This window comes from Camelina sativa, chromosome 14 (genome assembly GCF_030686135.1).
Source record: "Camelina sativa cultivar CO46 ecotype springtype chromosome 14, ASM3068613v1".
In the NCBI taxonomy this organism is placed as follows: domain Eukaryota; kingdom Viridiplantae; phylum Streptophyta; class Magnoliopsida; order Brassicales; family Brassicaceae; genus Camelina; species Camelina sativa.
The window spans coordinates 17592447-17610733 of NC_141893.1; the positions used below are offsets into that span (position 1 = coordinate 17592447).

The following is an 18287-nucleotide window of genomic DNA, read 5'->3' on the forward strand; positions in this document are numbered from 1 at the left end:
AGAGACAACCAATAGCGGACCCATGATGAATTTTAAACCAGGTCAAACACAAGTAAAAAAAATTGATGAGGGTAAATGTGTTTTTTTTCTTAATAACCATAGGGAAATTTAAAAATTTACCCAGGTCATATGACCTGCCTTGCTTGTACGTAGGTCCGCATCAGACAACCTTTCTAGTTTTGATTATGATTTGCCAATTTATGATTCAAATTGTTATGGATAACTTTAAAGGCAGAACACAAATCAAATTATGAACAGAGGCTTCTTTTCCAATTTGATTTTTGGATTCTAAAGTTTTTGTCCTGGCGGCTGGTAAGAAGAAGAGACAAATGGAAAAAGATATATTGAAGCGTTGTGAGCTATTAAGCGATGAATCAATATGGCTCAGTGGTATGTGATAAATTTAGGTGGTGTACGCTCCGCAGGTTCGAGTCCACCTTGTAACCGTCATGTAACCGTCAATATCGTTTTCACTTCAAAACGACGTCGTTTTGAATTATTTTAATTTTATGTGTTTGCCATGGTGTCATGTGACTCAACACCGTTAACCCGCTAATTAACCCTGTTTAAATAGATGTTAAAATCGGCCAAAATCATATAGTTTAGGTTTAAAATTTGAATTTTTGGTATGAAAAAACGTTTGACAAATAGTTGGGGTAGATTTTGGCCGTTTTACCCCATTATCCCTATCATCTTAAAGACTTACACTAAACAAAAATAAAAGGGAAAGGTTATCAGAGAAATATCAAATAACAAGAGGGACTAAAATGTAAATAGAGAAGCATAAGTATCTCTGTGTCTGTGACCATCCCAAAGCCCAAGCTTGTATCTCGTCGACGCCGCGTTGAACTTTTTTCCAACCGGCGTCGAATCGTTTCGTCGCCGTCGTACGAGCAACCGTCTTAAAAGGCGGCGCTAATTAATGACTATGTCCGATGAAAAATCTGATCCCGGCGGCGATGACCGAGACTCTGAAATCGCTAAAGAAACCGAACTAGTGTTTCTCCGTAATCGCGTCAAGGTAGAAATCTCCGAACAACTTGTCATCTTCGCTTCTTCCAGCTTTTTCTGGTTCTCCGTAGTCTCTTCGCCATACGCTTCTGCCCTTCGTGGTTGGTTAATCATTTTTTTGTTAGTGGAACGATCTGAATACACATTGCTTGAGGTTGAATTTGAAATTTGTATTCAATCTTCGGTTAAATCTCATGTACAAGTGTTAGATGGTGTTTCGTATTTGTTAATTCTCATTTTTTGTTCTATATATATCATCAGGAGTTGGAAGCGGAAAATGCTGAATTGTTGTCTCAGGTTTCAAGTTGCCAATGCCAACAGGTAAACATATTCTTAACCTTTGATTGAATTTAAACTAGTTCGTTCGAGGTTGCCAAGAACCTCTCCTTGGTGTTTATGTTGTAGATGGAAGTGAAGGATGATCGGTTAGTTAGGAGAAGGAGAGTTAGAAAGGGAGATAAGAATAGTATACCGAGTCATCTTATCTCAAGGAGATATGTTGCACTAAAAATCATGTATTTTGGTAAGAGGTATGCCATATGTTCTTCTTATAGGTTATTTTATCTTCTCCACGCCATGTCATTGTTCCTAATCGTAGACTTGTCTTTGTTACAGATTTTATGGCTTTTCAGCTGAAGCACAAATGGAACCAAGTATTGAGGTTCTCTTTTTTTTTTTGTTAGTTAACAGATAACTGATGTGTTTTTTACATGATGAGTAACTTCTATCTTTCTCACAGTCAGAAATTTTTAAAGCACTTGAAAGGACACGGCTTTTAATTGGTGACAAGAAAGACTCTTGTTACTCGAGATGCGGAAGAACAGATAAAGGTGTTTCGTCCACAGGGCAGGTGGATTGCTTGGGCCTCTTTTGATTGTTTTTGCTTAGGATTTCTTGTTTCAGTCTTACTTGGCAATCTCACTGGTTGTCTGTAGCGAATGAACTAGTGTGCCAATCATTTATCATATAATCTCACCAGTTTAAGAATCATTTTCTCATTGTGCTCATGTTCTTCTAAAACACTGTTATATGAGCATTCCCAAATATCTTTAAGGTAGCCTCGTGGAATCTCAAATGTTTGATTGTTGATGCAGGTGATTGCTCTGTTTTTAAGATCCAGACTGAAGGCACCTACTGGAGACTCTGAAGGACAAGTTAATGGGAGAACGGGTGAAAGTAAGTTCACTCTGAGAATGTAATTTATTTTGGTGATTTCCCTTTTCTTAATGGTGTTGCTGTAACTCTCTACTTTCTCTGGTTTAGGACCAGAATATGATTATGTGAGAGTTCTAAATCGTGCTCTCCCTGATGACATCCGAGTTACTGGATGGTCTCCGGCTCCTATTGACTTTCATGCAAGGTTTATGTGTTACCTTTTTTGTATCTCCTTCGTTCTGGTGTTGACTATTCCCGCTCGTAAGACTGCAGAATACCTTTGTGTGTTGCTTATCGTTTTTAGTTTCCTTGTGTACAGGTTCAGTTGCTCTGCTAGAGAATACAAATATTTCTTTTGGAGACAAAATCTGAATCTCTCGGTGCAGTAATCTCTACTCTTTGTTAATAAAGTTCAAAGAATTCAAAAGTGAAACAATGTAGATGATCATTTTGATTCACATCTTCCTCTAGGCCATGGACATTGCTGGGAAGAAGTTCATCGGAGAGCATGATTTTAGGAACTTCTGCAAGATGGACGTGGCAAATGTGCATTGCTATACACGAAATGTTACTTTCTTTGATGTCTCTCCTTGTCAAAATAGGTCGGCTTTGGTAAAATGCACATTCAAGCAAATCTTTTGTTCCTTATTTGATGACTGCTGACTGCATTAGTATTCTTTAAACTGATTTTGGATGCTATAAAGGATGAGGTTCAACTACGTAAGATTATTCAGGAACGAATGGTAGACCATTAGGTCATAGGGTTATGACTAATAGAATTGGATAAATTATAGGGCAGACCAAATCATGTTCTAGAAGTCACAGGAACAATAGAAAATTTTGCATCCTCCAGGGCACAATGGCACCCACTGTTAACCTCACTCCAGTCGCTAGTTTATATACCCCTATTATTATCTGATCTTTTACTTTTTATTTTCGTCTTTTGGTCCAAAAACCTCCAATGTCCTTGTTTTTCTTTGTGAAGTCATGAGGGTGATCAGCTTTGCACATTTACAATGAGAGGCAGTGCTTTCCTGTGGCACCAGATCCGCTGCATGGTTGCGGTGCTATTCATGATTGGGCAGGGCGTTGAATCGGTTGATGTATGTACTTGTTGGGGGCCTTCATGTTTGTTCCAATTTCCATTTCCAGTTCATTCCAACCCTTACTTAGGTGTTTATATTTTCTTCAGTTGTTGTTTCTGCAATGAACTGAATGGTACTTACGCAGGTGATAGACACATTGTTGGACACCAAGAAAACGCCAAGAAAACCTCAATATCTGTTGGCCTCTGAGATTCCCTTAGTCCTCCGTTCATGTGAATTTGAAAATGTTGACTTCATATGTTCTCCAGGTAAACAAGTCTGATGGAGATATCTTGGAAGTGGTTTTAGATTCAGTAGATATGATACTAACAACCCTTATTTCATGCCTAAAGGCGCTGCAGAGTCACTTCGGTCTCACTTCAAGAATGAGTCGTTGACATACCAATTAGAGTCTGTGATTTATCAGGAGGCTCTCCGGAACTGTTTACCACCATGCAATGGTATGATATATAAGTATCTCATTTACCGTAAGTATTAAGATGACTTCTATGAAAGAGAGAATCAACTCAAAATGTTCAGTTTCGACAGAACAAAGCTCATGCAATGATGTAGAAAAAAAGAAGAAACGAACAGAACACGTTCCCCTATTATCTCGACCAACTGAGCGTAAGTCTTCTTCGATTTCTCGCTGCAACATGTACATATGGAAAGCTCATATGTCCTCTTACTTTTTTCTTGTTCCTGCAGCATCGTACGAAGAACGAGCTGCGAAAATGAAACCAAGGAAACAAGAAACTTGTCATGTGTAGTGTAAGTGTAAGGGGCATGTGGGCGACCGTCATCAAAGAATAGAGAGGTTTTCAGTCTATTGTTTGTTGTATCAGTTGATTATTTTACAGTTTCGATTGATTTCATATTATAAAGATTAATTCTAACTCATGATTATAATTTACATGAAAATTTCTTTAAAAATGTCTATAGTTGTGGTATCAAGGCTTCTATTATGTTTAACTAGGTGCTACCCCACGCAACGCCTGGGTTGTGGTGTAGTTGGCACTTTTTTATTTTTTTTGGTCTTTTTCGTTTTCTGTTTTGTATTATTTCGTTTTAATTAGGCATATATGGGTTTCGCAGTCACTTGTATTTATACACTATATGTTTATACCATTTCGTTTAGAAGTGGACAATTATGACGTTTATTTTTTTATGAATTATGAGGATGTTGTTTCTTGCTTTTGAGGATCTAATCTTATCATTGACTGATATTGTTCCCAATACATTTATTGTATTTTAGATTTTCTAATTAACTGCTTATGTAAACCCTTCATACGTTGATGTTGCAATAATAAGTTATTTTTTAAAAATAATTATCTTCCGTGTAAGTGATTATGTTTGTATGCCCATATTTTGGTCTAATATCAATAAGATCGTTTTTGTTTTTCTTTAGTTGGCTTTGAAACCAATTTTAATTTGAGTTAAGCAAATAATGAGTCGAATCATGGTGTTAATAAGTAATATAAATTCTTATGTATATATATTGTATATATGTGACTATAAGTTTAGCTAACTAAAAAATTCTGTAATATTTAAATATAATCTTGAACATATATATATATATATATATTATTTTTGGGAGGAACGTATGAAATTATTGGATAGAAGTTATTTTTTGAGTTAAATGACCTTTTATGCCTTTAAAGTGAGTTGAATATTAATAAATTTTTATATGTGTCTTGACTTTTTTAAAAAGGAATACCAAGTGTTTCCTTCCAAATTTGAAGTAATATAATATTTTAGTTTTTTTATATGATTTTATGAACTTCAATGTAAAGGTTTTTCAAAGTAATAAGTACACTCACACTGATTGAGTTATAAAATTTGGAGAAATGTTTATTTCGATTAATCATCTGCTCTTTTAAATATATTAAATAACTATGTTGTTGTTCCTACAAATAGGACAACATATGGAGTTAATCAATGGAAATGGAACTTGTGATTGCAAGACAAAATGCTTATATATATTATGTTACACATTGATCGTTTAAAAATGAATAGGAACATTTAATTCTCAAATAAAGTTGATTTTTTTGTTAAAACCAACATATGTGAATTTAAATTTAACTATGCAAATTTGAAAAATAAATATGAATAGATTAGAAAGGCAAGAAATATAAAAGAAATATTTTATTTTTATAGAAATATATAAAATTTGAAAACAATATTAAATATATATAATACTTTCTAAATTAAAATATAGAATCAAACTCTTACAAGTTACAACACATATGAGATATAACAACATTTGATATTGGTGGGAGAGGAGGAGAGAATGATTACTATAAGATGGTAATCCAAATAAGATAATGGAGATGAATCTTTAAAAAATAGAACAATGTAATATATATATATATATATATATATATATATATATAATACTTTCTAAATTAAAATATAGAATCAAACTCTTACAACATATGAGATATAACAACATTTGATATTGGTGGGAGAGGAGGAGAGAATGATTACTTATAAGATAATAATCCAAATTAGATAATGGAGATGAATCTTTAAAATAAGAACAATGTAAAATATATATCATGTAGTCTCTAAAATTAAAATTTAGCATTAAAAATTTACAATGATATTTCATTTGTTTTTTACAACCCATACAAAAAAACAAGAAATCAAAAATAAAATAAAAACGAAAAATGATTTGAGGTATTGTAGAAGAGAAAGAGAGAATGTGAAAATTAGATAGTAAAATAATGTCAATATGAGAGAATGAGAGATTGAGAGAATGCTTATTTATATGATATATAAGAAATGATGGAAGTTACATTTTGAATTATGAAGTTACAATAGTAATTTATTGTGTTTGAATAAAATTAAGTGGTAGAATATGATTAATGCATAATTTATTTTATTTTCAGTTATAATTTTATTTTAATGTGCGAGTTAAATGTATTGTGTTTATTGGGTCTTAAATATTGTTTAAAGCAATTAAAAAGCAAATAAAAAATAAAAAAAATTAGAAAACTTTAAATGAAAATCAACCAATAAGGAGAGACCAAAACCTTACTTTTATATATATGATATACTGCTTTAAACTTTGAAATGAGAAATATATTATAAACAATAATTTTACATGAGAAATATATTAATTTAGCCAACCAAAATATGAATATTAGTTTAGCCAACCAAAATAATTAAACAATATCAAAATTTAACCAAAAACATTTTCTCTTGTAAGATAAATAAGTTAGTAGGATGAATGAATTAATTTACAATTATTCAATAGGAGTTACATTTGAGTTAAATGAAAAAACATGCCTTTAATTATAAATAAATATTTTAATTTTTTATAACCTAAAATAAAAGGAATACCAAAGGGCTGAATGAAAATTCACATGATTTGGTTGTTTGTTGATATAAACTCAACACTTACACATAATATTTCAAAATAAAAAATATTACTTTTTAAGTGACAAACTAAATTAGTTTTCTTATAAAATTATATAAATTCTTCAATCTCAATAATTTTTAAAACCCCAAGGATAACTTATATTTTTTTGGTTTTTTTTTTTTGTTTTTCACTCATCAATTTAATTTATAGTGCTAGATTTCATACTAATGGTTTCATTTTTAGAGAATTTAGTTAAATGGTATTTTTAAAATTATATTTTATTTTTATATTTAAGTTCCAGTTGAATATTTCTTTTTTGGAACATTTTTTTTTTGATTAAACACACAAAAACCAATTGTTTAATTATGTTCTTTTTGTTTTCAAAAACCTCAAATCATAAAAATATATATAAATTATATTGATCTTTGCAGATTAATCAATTGGATCACAAAAAAAAAATAGTCTTTATAAATAGAGTTGATAGACTTTACAAAAAAAAATAGACTTTACAAAACAAAATAGACTTTACAAATGGATAAATATGTTGATCTTTAAATATTATATTGATCTTTATAAATTATTAAAAATGATACATGAATATGTGAGATAACCAGAGACATAATAGATAATTAGATATGGATCATTTCAACTTTATGATCTTATTGTGTGGTGAATATTGTAAGAAAGTATGAAAATAATGACTTATAAGATGTTAATATAAAATAGAAAATGGAGATAAACCTTTTAGAAGATTAAAAAATTAAAAGATATATATATATAAGATCTACATATCATACAAACTCTAAAACTAAGCTTTTACAATGATATTTGATTTGATTTTTTATAACCCATACAACAACAATAACAAAAAAAATACAAAAAAAAACAAAACAAAACAAAAAGAGATTTGAGAGTAGTGGAAGAAGATGAGAGAATGAAAGAGTGATAGACTAAGAGAATAATAATGGGTATTCATAGGAAGAGAAATAATGAAAAATTACATTTAGAAAAATGAAAGTTACAATTCTAATTTATTGTTTTTATTTAATACAATTGATTAATACAACTTAGTGGAGAAATAAAGTTAATGCATAATTTATAGGGGGAATTCATATGATTTCAGTTTTATATTATGTGAGTTAAATGTGAAAATTAATTATTTTTAAATTTGTGTTTTAATATAAATATTTTTTTGTTAAAAATGCATTGTCAAGTGGACCAATAAGGAGAGAGTGAAACCTTACTTTTATATATATGACTAGGGGTTTCATATAGTCAAACCGATCGGTTTCAGTTTTTAAGTCGGTTTGAACCCACCCGAACGGTAAACCGAACAAAATAATGGTCAATTAATGCATGGAAATCGAAATCCAACCAAATTAACAAAACGTTGATTTGGTTTAGCATAGATGCCTAATAGAGAAGAAAACTCAGATTCCATCCCTATTGATGATCTCATTCCTGATATACTCTCGAGGCTGCCTGCAAAGTCAATCGCGAGGTTTCGCTGCGTGTCAAAGCTATGGGGGTCCTTGCTTCGGAAGCCATACTTCACCGAGTTGTTCTTGACTAGGTCCTCGGCTCGTCTACGTCTCTTAATTGGGGTAAAAAATGAATGGAGAGGTGAGTGGTTTTTCTTTTCGTCGCCTCAGCCTCAGAATCCGTCCTCTCTTTTTGTCGCCGCTGATTTTCATATGAAGATGTCTTTTGACTTAAATTACTACGAGAGTTGTAGATATGCCTCTGGTTTGCTCTATTTCCCTAGAATACATATCTCCAAGGAGGATAATTATAAGGATGCAATGCAAGTGATATGTAACCCTAGCACCGGACAGTATGAGATCTTACCTAAACCGAGGGGAAAGTACAGACTGGATGATGGCTTTGGTCATGCACAGTAGTGTCAATTTTCATCATATCCTGACTTTAGGAACTGAAAAACTGAGGTGGAGGACGATCCAATCTCCCTCATATATTCATTATCATCAACCTAGAGGTAATGGGATATGCATCAATGGGGTTTTATATTACGTTGGTAAGGGAGCTTATTTAAGTGACTGTTTTATAGTTTGCTTTGATGTCAGATCAGAGAAATTTAAGCAGCTTCAAGCTCTTCAATGCTTTTATGGTTGGTCTACTAAATTCATAAACTATAAGGGTAAATTAGGTGTGATTGATTTTGACTTGAGGGGTGAATATGGTTGTGGATTTCCCCTTACGTTACATATGTGGGTACTAGAGGATACTGAGAAACGAGAATGGTCTAAATATGCCTACACTTTGAGGACTGAGAATAAAGTTGTTAAGGATGACGATTTTATTAGGGTTGTTGGGGCGACGGCTTCAGGTGAGATTGTTTTAGCCAAATATGATAATGCATGTGAATCGTTTTGTATTTTCTATTTTAATCCCGAAAGGAACACTCTCCAATATGTTGAAATCCAAGGTCTTAGACAAGAAGGGGTAGAATGGTCTAACGATTATCATGAAGTCTTTGTAGACCATGTAGAGGATCTTCACTTTGATGTTATGAAGACACCATATACTGCAACATCTATAAGCCGACCAGAACAAAAGCACATCAACATCATCTGAAGAAGATCATCAAGTGAGGTTCCCTTGCGCACCTGCAACAAGATCGTGGTACGTTTGAGAGAGAAAGAAAATTAATATTATGTTCTGTGTCTTTTAGAAGATGGTTAATTAATTATAGGTGTCAAAACTTGATAGCTCTCAGTATCAGCTAAAATCTCTCTATTTTGGGCTGAAGTCTTCTTAATATATATAATAGAGAGTCTAAGCTATTTTGCTTGTGGATGTTATACTTCTCATTTACAGGTTTCATGTTAGATCTATCACTCTTGGCTTTGGTATTTTGTTCTTTCTAGCTTCGTGTTGTCCATGTCCTCCTATTGAAGTGGGTTTGAAATAAAATAGAGAAGCAAGACGGAACCCAAAGACATGACTCGCGCATTCACCCATGAAGAAACCAAAATCCGAGGGTGCCCGGTCATGTAAAAACGACATTGATGTACGTAGTAGAACAAGAGCATCGATGTCCGCAATAATTTTTGGTTTAGTTTTATGAACAAGAAAGCAACAAGAGCGGACGATGGGTATGTATGTGCATGATAATGATGCAAAGTACGTATTTGCACCTTAGACCTGCCATGTAGCCAAAACGAAAAAAACGTAAGCAATCGAGCCATTCGTGAGATATCAAATAGCTTTAGCATTGTATGTGCATGATAATGATGCAAATTATCATTTATGCCATTCGTGAGATATCAACCCTTTTTAGTTTTGGGTTTAATTTTTGAAAATAATCAGTTTTACCCATTCATGATTGTATATAAAATATATTCCCTAAAAAGTATATAAAATTTTTCAATGAAATATTGGTTTTTGGAGTTTTATATATGGTTTTCATCAAATTTTCAAACGTAATATTCTAAATATGAATGGCGATGGATTTTTTATTTTTCTCCCTTTTTTTTTTTTCATATTTTTGCAAAATCTGAAAACCAAAAACCACATCTAATCCAAAAATTATTTAACAACTTACAAACATAATTGACATTCGTATATTTTTACAGAATTTTTAAAAAGTAAATAATCTACACATGCATGAAAATTTATTTATGTTTATTTGTGTGGTCAAACAGAATTATGATTACTAGGGTTTTTCTTTTGGCCAAACCGAATTGACTAAACCCTTTATTTAATTTCTTTGGGAGAAGAGCCTGCGGCCCCAAAATCCATAAGCAAACACACGACACGATCATGAATAGAGGAGAAAACTCAGATTCCATCTCTATTGATCTGATTTCTGATATACTCTCGAGATTGCCTGCGAAATCAATCACGAGGTTTCTCTGCGTGTCGAAGCTATGGGGATCCTTGCTTTGCGAGCCATATTTCACCGAGTTGTTCTTGACTAGGTCGTTGGCTCATCCACGTCTCTTAATTGGGGTCAAACAAGACGGTGAGTGGTTTTTGTTTTCGGCGCCTCAGCCTCAGAATCCGTCCTCTCTTGTTGTCGCAGCTGATTTTCATATGAAGATGTCTTTTGACTTAATTTACTACGAGAGTTGTAGATATGCCTCTGGTTTGCTTTATTTCCCTAGCATACGTATCTCAAAGGAGAATAATCATGATACGTATGATAAGGATGAAATGCATGCGATATGTAACCCTAGCATGGGACAGTATGCGATCTTACCTGAACCGAGAACAACATACAGAGGGGGTGGTGGCTTTTTAGGGTTCGATCCAATTGCCAAACAATTCAAGGTTTTGGTTAATGGTCGTTATATCCTGACATTAGGAACTGAAGAACTGAGATGGAGGACGACAGAATGTCCCTCACATCCTTATAGTGGATTTAGGGGTAATGGGATATGCATCGATGGAGTTTTGTATTACTTATGTTACGACGAGGATTGTGGGTATACTTTTTTGAGTTGTTTTGATATTAGGTCTGAGAAGGTTGAGTTTGTAGATCCAGGCACCTGCGGTATGAATGAGATTACTACATTGATAAACTATAAGGGTAAGCTAGGGTTGATTAATATGGAGAATGATTGTCATGATGGTGGATTTCCCCTTAAGTTACATATGTGGGTTCTAGAGGATATCGAGAAACGGGAATTCTCTGCATATGTCTACACTTTAAGGACTGATGAGGATAAAGTCGTTAAGGATGACCAGTATATTTCCGTCGTTGGGGCGACTGCTTCAGGTGAAATTGTTTTGGTGAAGGATAATGCATCTGCACCGTTTGATGTTTTCTATTTTAATCCCGAAAGCAACATCCTCCGAAGTGTTGAAATCCAAGGTATTACTAGACAAGACGGTGTAGAATGGTCTGACGATTATCATGAAGTTTACGTCTTTGTAGACCATGTAGAGGATCTTAACTTTGATGTTACGAAGACACCATATGCTGCAACATAATCAATGCATCAAGTGAGGACGGACCGTTGCTCACCTCCAACAAATTTGATACCCTTGCTCCCCAAATCACATAAAAGCTCTCCTCCATGTAAACCTCATGTAATCTTGATGGTTCAGTGTTTTTTTATTCAAAGTCATGGCTGGAGTTGTTGCTCTTCTTAAAACACAGTCTTTTAGCTATTTTTGCTTCTCACTTTGTTTGGCTTGGCTATTTTATTGGTTTGGTTTTAATTTCGGTTTAAATTTACTTCGGTATGAAAAAAAAAACAAAACAAAACCGGGTCAATTAAAACCGTTGTACCAATTAATTTGGTGAAAAGCTCGTGAATGGAATGGCTCGTGTCTACATGGAGACGATGATACAGAGATGCGTCACCTTCTCTCAAATCAAACAACTCCAATCTCATTTCCTCACCGCCGGCCATTTTCAATCTTCCTTCCTCCGTTCTCGTCTTCTCGAACGCTGCGCAGTTTCACCGTTCGGAGACCTTTCATTCGCCGTAAAAATCTTCCGTCACATCCCGAAACCTTTAACCAACGATTGGAACGCCGTCATCCGCGGATTCGCCGCTAGTCCTCATCCGTCGCTCGCGTTTTCATGGTTTCGTTCCATGTTGCGGCAAACTTCATCGTCGGCTATATGTAGAGTCGATGCTTTGACTTGCTCTTTCACTCTTAAAGCTTGTGCGCGTGCGCTTTGTTCTTCCGCTACGGTTCAACTTCATTGTCAGATTAGTCGTCATGGGTTTTCCGATGACGCGCGTCTCGGTACTACGTTGCTTGATGCTTACTCTAAAAATGGAGATTTGGTTAGTGCGCACAAGTTGTTCGACGAAATGTCTGGGAGAGACATTGCGTCGTGGAATGCGTTGATTTCGGGGTTAGCCTCGGGGAATAGAGCGAGTGAGGCGTTGGAGTTGTATAAACGAATGGAAATAGAAGGAATCAGAAGAAATGAAATAACTGTTGTTGCTGCTTTGGGAGCTTGTTCTCACTTGGGTGCTGTTAAGGAAGGTGAAAACATCTATGGTTACTTTAAAGATGCAAACTTGGATCATAACGTGATTGTTAGCAACGCGGCTATCGATATGTATTCGAAATGCGGGTTTGTTGATAAAGCTTTCCAAGTGTTTGATCAAATCACGGGTAAGAAGAGCGTTGTTACATGGAACACTATGATCATGGGGTTTGCAGTACACGGAGAAGCGCATAGAGCGCTAGAGGTTTTTGAGAAATTGGAGGTTAATGGTATCAAGCCTGATGATGTCTCATACTTAGCTGCTTTAACTGCTTGTAGACACGCAGGATTAGTGGAGTACGGGACATCAGTGTTCAACAACATGGCTCGTAACGGGGTGGGGCCTAACATGAAGCATTACGGTTGTGTGGTTGATCTGTTAGGCCGTGCAGGAAAGCTGAGAGAAGCACACGACATCATATGTTCGATGTCGATGGTTCCGGATCCTGTTTTGTGGCAGAGCCTCCTTGGAGCTTCAGAGATTCACAATAATGTCGAAATGGCTGAGATAGCTTCTAGGAAAGTGAATGAGATGGGTGTTAACGACGACGGGGATTTTGTGTTGCTATCAAACGTTTATGCAGCGCAGGGACGATGGAAGGACGTTGGACGAGTGAGAGATGATATGGAGACCAAACAAGTGAAGAAAATTCCCGGTCTTAGCTACATAGAAGCCAAAGGAACGATTCATAAATTCTACAATGGTGACAAGATCCATGAGCAGTGGAGAGAGATTTATGAGAAGATCGACGAGATCAGGTATAAAACAACCACATCTAACAGCTGCGATTGGCAAAACTCTAATGCTTTTGGATTTATTTTAACTTCTTGGGTTTTGGTTGATGAGGTCAGGTTCAAGATAAGGGAGGAGGGTTACGTGGCACAGACGGGACTCGTGTTGCACGACATTGGAGAGGAAGAGAAAGAGAACGCTTTGTGCTATCACAGCGAGAAATTGGCGGTGGCCTACGGACTGATGATGATGGATGGTGTGGAAGAGGAGAGTCCGGTGAGAGTTATAAAGAACCTGAGAATTTGTGGGGACTGTCACGTTGTTTTCAAACATATTTCAAAGATTTATAAGAGAGAGATCATTGTTAGGGATCGAGTTCGATTTCATCGGTTCAAAGATGGTTCATGCTCTTGCAAAGATTATTGGTGACGTTACAAAGTTAAAGGTGGTGATGATTAATTGATTATGTTATTTTTCATGAAAATCTCGAACACTACCTCTTATGGGTAATGAGGATGACAGTGTGAAACAACAATACCATATTACAATGTTTAATTTTAACAAGGTATAAAACAACGTCAATGAAACTAGATCACAACACCGAGTGAGGGCACGCGAAGCCTCTCTTAACACCAATTTTACGGGCTACCGTTGTTATGTGGATGACTCCTAAAGATGATGATGGTTTTGTACACTTTCTCATGATCCATCGCCTACCATGGGAGCTGCCAACCACCGGCGAAGTCTTTTTCCCCTCCATCCCGAAGTGGAAGCGCTTGTTTGGGCTATGAATGCATGATAAGTCAAATAAATATTTTTCTCTAATCTTTACAAACAAATCAACATTCTAACAATGATTTTGGTCCGAAACTCTGATCTTAGTTTTAAAGGGTACTCCGTAAAAGCTGACCACTTTTTTTTGAGTGATGAGTATTTTCTGAATGTTTATCTGTTTGTTTGAAGACTTCAAGAGAAGTGATGGAGACGATTTGTAAATATATTTGAGGAGGCGAGGAAAGCCATGAGATGAGAACAAAACACTTGGCAAAGATGACATTTGGATTTAACCCTTTAAAAAAAAAACTTTTGGAAAATATTTGGCGCTAATAGTAATGGTGGCATCGTTGCAGGTGATCATTCTTAACTATAAAATTCAGATCATCTATTTATTGGTTATTACTATTTTAGTGCAAAGTGGGATTTTACGTTGTTAATTTGGTCTATTTATCTCGCTTATTACTGTTTTTCTTACATCACCAATTTATTTTCACTTATATCTCAAATTCTCATTTAGTATAAATGTCTTATCAAAATATTATCTTCCATTGTAATTCTTTACAAAATCAACAAAATCTTTTTTTTTTCCAGTAACAGAATACTGTTTTTCAGTGAAAGTTTAAACAACACCTTCTCTTCTAATTCTCGACTCTCTTATATTTTCATTAAACTAAAATTTCAACTCATTTAAATTTTAGTTTATTCTTTGCCTTCTCTCACTCGGCATACTAAATTCCAAAACATTACAAAACCAAAAAAAAAACAGATACCCCAGTAATTGTTGGTGGTACATCATAATATGTGAATTATTTGTTTTAACATTTGTTGGTACTACATAAGATGTTGAAAATTTTGATTCAACTTGAGAGAATTTGTTTGCCGGCTTCATTTTTTTGAGGGTGTGGCCAGAAGATCAACTCCAAACAACATGCAACTAGTGGTTGCATCGGTAGTTATATCTTCTTGCATTGGTTGAACAATTTGGTCGGTAGCACAGTTTGGATTGGGCATGGTTGGGACTCTGTAACTCATTAGCGAACCATAAGAAACCTTGGAATCATCAACTACGTCATGATAAGACACATTCTTTGGAGAACTCATGTTCGATCGTCCAATTTGGTTGTCAGTCGAAAGAATGGATGATGATGAACCTATATATGAAGATAGTTAGAATGAGAAATAAATTTGCATAAGAAAGCTTTAGCTTGTGAAACAAATAAAGTTATAAGAAATGTGTCTTTACCCATTTCATGAAGGTGACAAGGGCTTTCTTTCTTGAGCAAAGTTGTCTTTAAAATATTTGATGAAGGCACTAAATGTTCAATTTCCCATGGTGAAAGTTTATCAGGTTTTTGTGGTGATACCTCGTCCCATTGCACCTTCAAAACAAAACATAGTTAATTACTGATATGTTATTGCTTACACACAAAAATGTATTTTAAACAAATATAATTAAAGTATGAATTATAAATACTTGTAGGCTTCGCCACTCTAAATTTTTCCAATGTGGGGAAAAATCTTTTACACCAATAACAATCCCAGAGTACCTTATATTGTGAAACAAAATGTGTTATATAGATAATGGGTTTTAGAAATGGAGAAAAGAAATGATGATTAAACATTACCTTTTTCAGAAAAATCCTCACCCTCGCACCGCATCTTAAATCTTGAACCGAAATTAAATTTATTCTTCAATGCATCTACAAACTTGTCATATCTAACAACAAATTGACTTGCCCTGAGATTATATCAAAAACCAAAATGTAAACATACTTGTTGAAGAAACTAATCCGCATTATTTCGATAGAATAAAAATCAAGTAGTTTTCATTAAAAAAAAAAAGAAATTAAGTAGTATTTTGAAATATACCTTGGCTTATAAACCACAATGAACATACAATTGGTATTGAATGCATTTACTACAGAAGCAATGACTCCATGTAGCATACATTGCGCTGATATTACAGATGAAGGTATGTGGTCTATTTCGTACTTCGCTCGTCTAATGCCAACTAGCAGCTCTCCATTCTCTCCTCTAGAACGACAAAAATAATTAATATCAAAATCCAAAAACTAAAAGACATGTAGTAAGACGGAAATATACTTAAGGATAATGAAATTGTCCCCAGCAGCTAATTTTTTTGATGTTACAAACGCAGTCCAGCCAGTGGTGAATAGATGCCTCCGCGGTGTACCTGAATGCAAAAATAAGATCATTATTTACTAATCAAATGGTCACTGATTTTTGATGAAAAAATAGTCAATACCTCTAAAGGTATGTTTAAATGTCCACTGATTATCATGAAGATCTTTTACGACAAGTTCTTGTGTAGGCACTGGTTGAGACATATCCTAAACCAAAAATTGAATATATATTATGAAACTTAAAATTCTAGTTTATTCAATAGAGAAGCGATGCAGAATTACCAGCGGCGGAAGACATTCAAGGGCATGTTTTTTAGGTAGAGATAATACACCATGTGTGCTAGTGTCGGACGCTGTTAGTGCTTTAGTAAAAGAACAAACCATTGGCTTTCGATTACCATCATTAGTAATTGGGATTACAACTTCCTATTACAAATTCATAAAATCGGTTAGGAAAAAATAAAGAAAATTACAATAAAGTTTGACATTAAATTTTAAACTTTTTACAACTCACTGTTGTATCTGGCATCAAAGAAATCTGAGCATAAACTTCATCCGTATTTTTTTCCATCTACAAAAAAAATAAGCACCAAATTATGTCTTTCTACAATGAAAAGAAAACTTACAAAATAAAATTGTATAGCTCATTTTTATTCCCATGAACTTAAAACACATACCTTAAGCTGAATAGAAATTACAGGACATGGAAGCTTCGAAGGCAGATTAATGTTTGGCCTCATTTCATCCAACAACACTTCTCTTGTTGATGTCTCAACCTGTAAATATTTCACAAACCATACAAAATACCAAAACATAGATTATACATATAAATACCAAAGTATTATATATATATATATATATATATATATATATATATACATACAAAGAGATAAAGAGACTCACAAGCTCAATATGCCCTTGAGGAAAGTAATAAACCTTTTCCCCGGGCTTTGGAAGATCACACAAAGGTCCAGCACATATATTCCACAATTGTTCATAAATATAACTCTTGGTTCCATCAACTAATAAATAAATAAATAAATATTATCAAAGAAAATTATTCATAGAAATATTAATAATACAAATTCCTTACTTATGCTTAATAGCTCTGGTTGTGAATTAATATCTTCATTATTTTTCATTAGTTTTTATCAAGGACCAATTTTCTGAAAATCATAAAGCAAGAAAATCATCAACAACATGTAAAGTGTATGGTTTAGGGAAAAACTATATTTTGGAAAGAAAATCTCCATCAGATATATGATTTCGAAGAAATGTTGATGTTGTATCTCATATGATATCGGGTAATAGTTTTAATTTAAGATTGAAAAAAATCAGACAAATAACGAAATTTTATTGTTTATCTATTTATATATAAATAAAGAATGTTATCAATAATGAAGGTTGATGATTTTTAGCCTTTCCCCATTAAAAACTATTTATTTGATAGATAAAAGAAATGAAAATTTGGAATTCCTGAGAATTCCTAGACTACAAAATATCATGATAAATCATAAAAATACATAATTAGCATCATACCAATGTTTAATGAAATTGAAAGAGATTCCTAATATTGGTGAAAGGTACTTCTACAAAGGAATACTCTTTTTTATTGATCTATTTTTTTGTGATTGATTTTGATTAGGACATACATCTATTTATAAGAAAATAAGACCTCATTAAAATTTAATTTGATTTGAACATGTTCAAGATCATTTTTGTTAGCTTACTATTACTTAAAAACACATGTGAGTAAATTACGAACCTACTAAAAACTTCGTCAACAAAACCCTAAAATTGCATATTGATTATATTAATAAATTTAAGATTATTGGCTATTTATTTGACCGAATAAAAAGGAAACTTCATAAATTTTAATTTCATTCAATTAACAAAAAAAAATAATGCTATAATATAACGGAACAACTTAAATGATATCATAAAAATAAAATCAGTCGTAAAGTAATTGAAAAATATTGATAAAAACTCATCATCTCACTTCTTCAAAGGTAGAGTTTATCTGTCTTAAGATTTGAGTTTTACC

The 18287-nt window shown here is 33.7% G+C and overlaps 3 protein-coding genes and 2 pseudogenes across 15 annotated transcripts; 4 read left to right on the forward strand and 1 right to left on the reverse strand.

Annotated features, from left to right (window-relative positions):
* Nucleotides 1-733: 733 nt before the first annotated feature.
* LOC104741987 (uncharacterized) lies at nucleotides 734-4184 on the forward strand. 10 transcript variants are annotated; one of them, XM_010462942.3, is made up of 14 exons: nucleotides 734-1021; nucleotides 1273-1332; nucleotides 1417-1541; nucleotides 1627-1672; nucleotides 1751-1861; nucleotides 2106-2187; nucleotides 2275-2371; nucleotides 2486-2546; nucleotides 2638-2768; nucleotides 3152-3269; nucleotides 3397-3520; nucleotides 3605-3712; nucleotides 3792-3878; nucleotides 3960-4184. In XM_010462942.3, the coding sequence occupies exons 1-14, from the start codon at nucleotides 923-925 to the stop codon at nucleotides 4019-4021; spliced, it is 1311 nt and encodes a 436-aa protein (XP_010461244.1). In that variant the 5' UTR covers nucleotides 734-922; the 3' UTR covers nucleotides 4022-4184. The 10 variants fall into 10 exon arrangements, 6 of the variants coding, with proteins under 6 accessions (XP_010461244.1, XP_010461245.1, XP_087341792.1 ...); XM_010462943.3 differs by having other exon boundaries at nucleotides 737-1021; nucleotides 3801-3878; XR_015580568.1 differs by having other exon boundaries at nucleotides 793-1165; nucleotides 2638-2778.
* A 3676-nt stretch (nucleotides 4185-7860) lies between these two features.
* On the forward strand, nucleotides 7861-9944 carry LOC104743772 (F-box protein At1g31080 pseudogene; annotated as a pseudogene). The gene is made up of 2 exons (XR_015580709.1): nucleotides 7861-9258; nucleotides 9454-9944. The product of XR_015580709.1 is annotated as an F-box protein At1g31080 pseudogene (transcript).
* Nucleotides 9945-10394: 450 nt separating this feature from the next.
* LOC104743773 (putative F-box protein At1g31090 pseudogene) lies at nucleotides 10395-11769 on the forward strand (annotated as a pseudogene).
* A 117-nt stretch (nucleotides 11770-11886) lies between these two features.
* Nucleotides 11887-15629, forward strand: LOC104743774 (pentatricopeptide repeat-containing protein At1g34160). Of its 3 annotated transcripts, XM_087483077.1 has the most exons (3): nucleotides 11897-12084; nucleotides 12188-13348; nucleotides 13442-13806. In XM_087483077.1, exons 1-3 carry the CDS (start codon nucleotides 11939-11941, stop codon nucleotides 13749-13751), a joined length of 1617 nt encoding a protein of 538 aa, XP_087339203.1. In that variant the 5' UTR covers nucleotides 11897-11938; the 3' UTR covers nucleotides 13752-13806. The 3 variants fall into 3 exon arrangements, with proteins under 3 accessions (XP_087339202.1, XP_087339200.1, XP_087339203.1); XM_087483076.1 differs by lacking the exon at nucleotides 13442-13806 and adding an exon at nucleotides 15448-15629 and having other exon boundaries at nucleotides 11887-13348; XM_087483074.1 differs by having other exon boundaries at nucleotides 11887-13348.
* LOC104741988 (auxin response factor 12-like) lies at nucleotides 15420-17891 on the reverse strand. Its single transcript, XM_087483078.1, has 12 exons — nucleotides 17783-17891; nucleotides 17337-17409; nucleotides 17147-17265; nucleotides 16921-17019; nucleotides 16758-16814; nucleotides 16526-16669; nucleotides 16366-16450; nucleotides 16203-16293; nucleotides 15969-16133; nucleotides 15725-15837; nucleotides 15574-15646; nucleotides 15420-15478 (listed from the first exon to the last, which is right to left on the reverse strand). Exons 2-11 carry the CDS (start codon nucleotides 17383-17385, stop codon nucleotides 15621-15623), a joined length of 948 nt encoding a protein of 315 aa, XP_087339204.1. The 5' UTR covers nucleotides 17386-17409; nucleotides 17783-17891; the 3' UTR covers nucleotides 15420-15478; nucleotides 15574-15620.
* Nucleotides 17892-18287: the final 396 nt, after the last annotated feature.

Coding starts and splice junctions, on each gene's coding strand:
- LOC104743774 (XM_087483074.1), top strand. CDS start 11,904: ATGGCTCGTGTCTACATGGAGACGATGATACAGAGATGCGTCACCTTC. Junction 13,349..13,441: donor GAGAAGATCGACGAGATCAG/GTATAAAACAAC, acceptor TGATGAGGTCAG/GTTCAAGATAAGGGAGGAGG.
- LOC104741987 (XM_087485666.1), top strand. CDS start 923: ATGACTATGTCCGATGAAAAATCTGATCCCGGCGGCGATGACCGAGAC. Junction 2,372..2,485: donor CCTATTGACTTTCATGCAAG/GTTTATGTGTTA, acceptor CCTTGTGTACAG/GTTCAGTTGCTCTGCTAGAG. Junction 3,713..3,791: donor CTGTTTACCACCATGCAATG/GTATGATATATA, acceptor CAAAATGTTCAG/TTTCGACAGAACAAAGCTCA.
- LOC104741988 (XM_087483078.1), bottom strand. CDS start 17,385: ATGAAAAATAATGAAGATATTAATTCACAACCAGAGCTATTAAGCATA. Junction 17,020..17,146: donor CTCAAGGGCATATTGAGCTT/GTGAGTCTCTTT, acceptor AAATATTTACAG/GTTGAGACATCAACAAGAGA. Junction 16,294..16,365: donor ATTTAAACATACCTTTAGAG/GTATTGACTATT, acceptor TTTTGCATTCAG/GTACACCGCGGAGGCATCTA.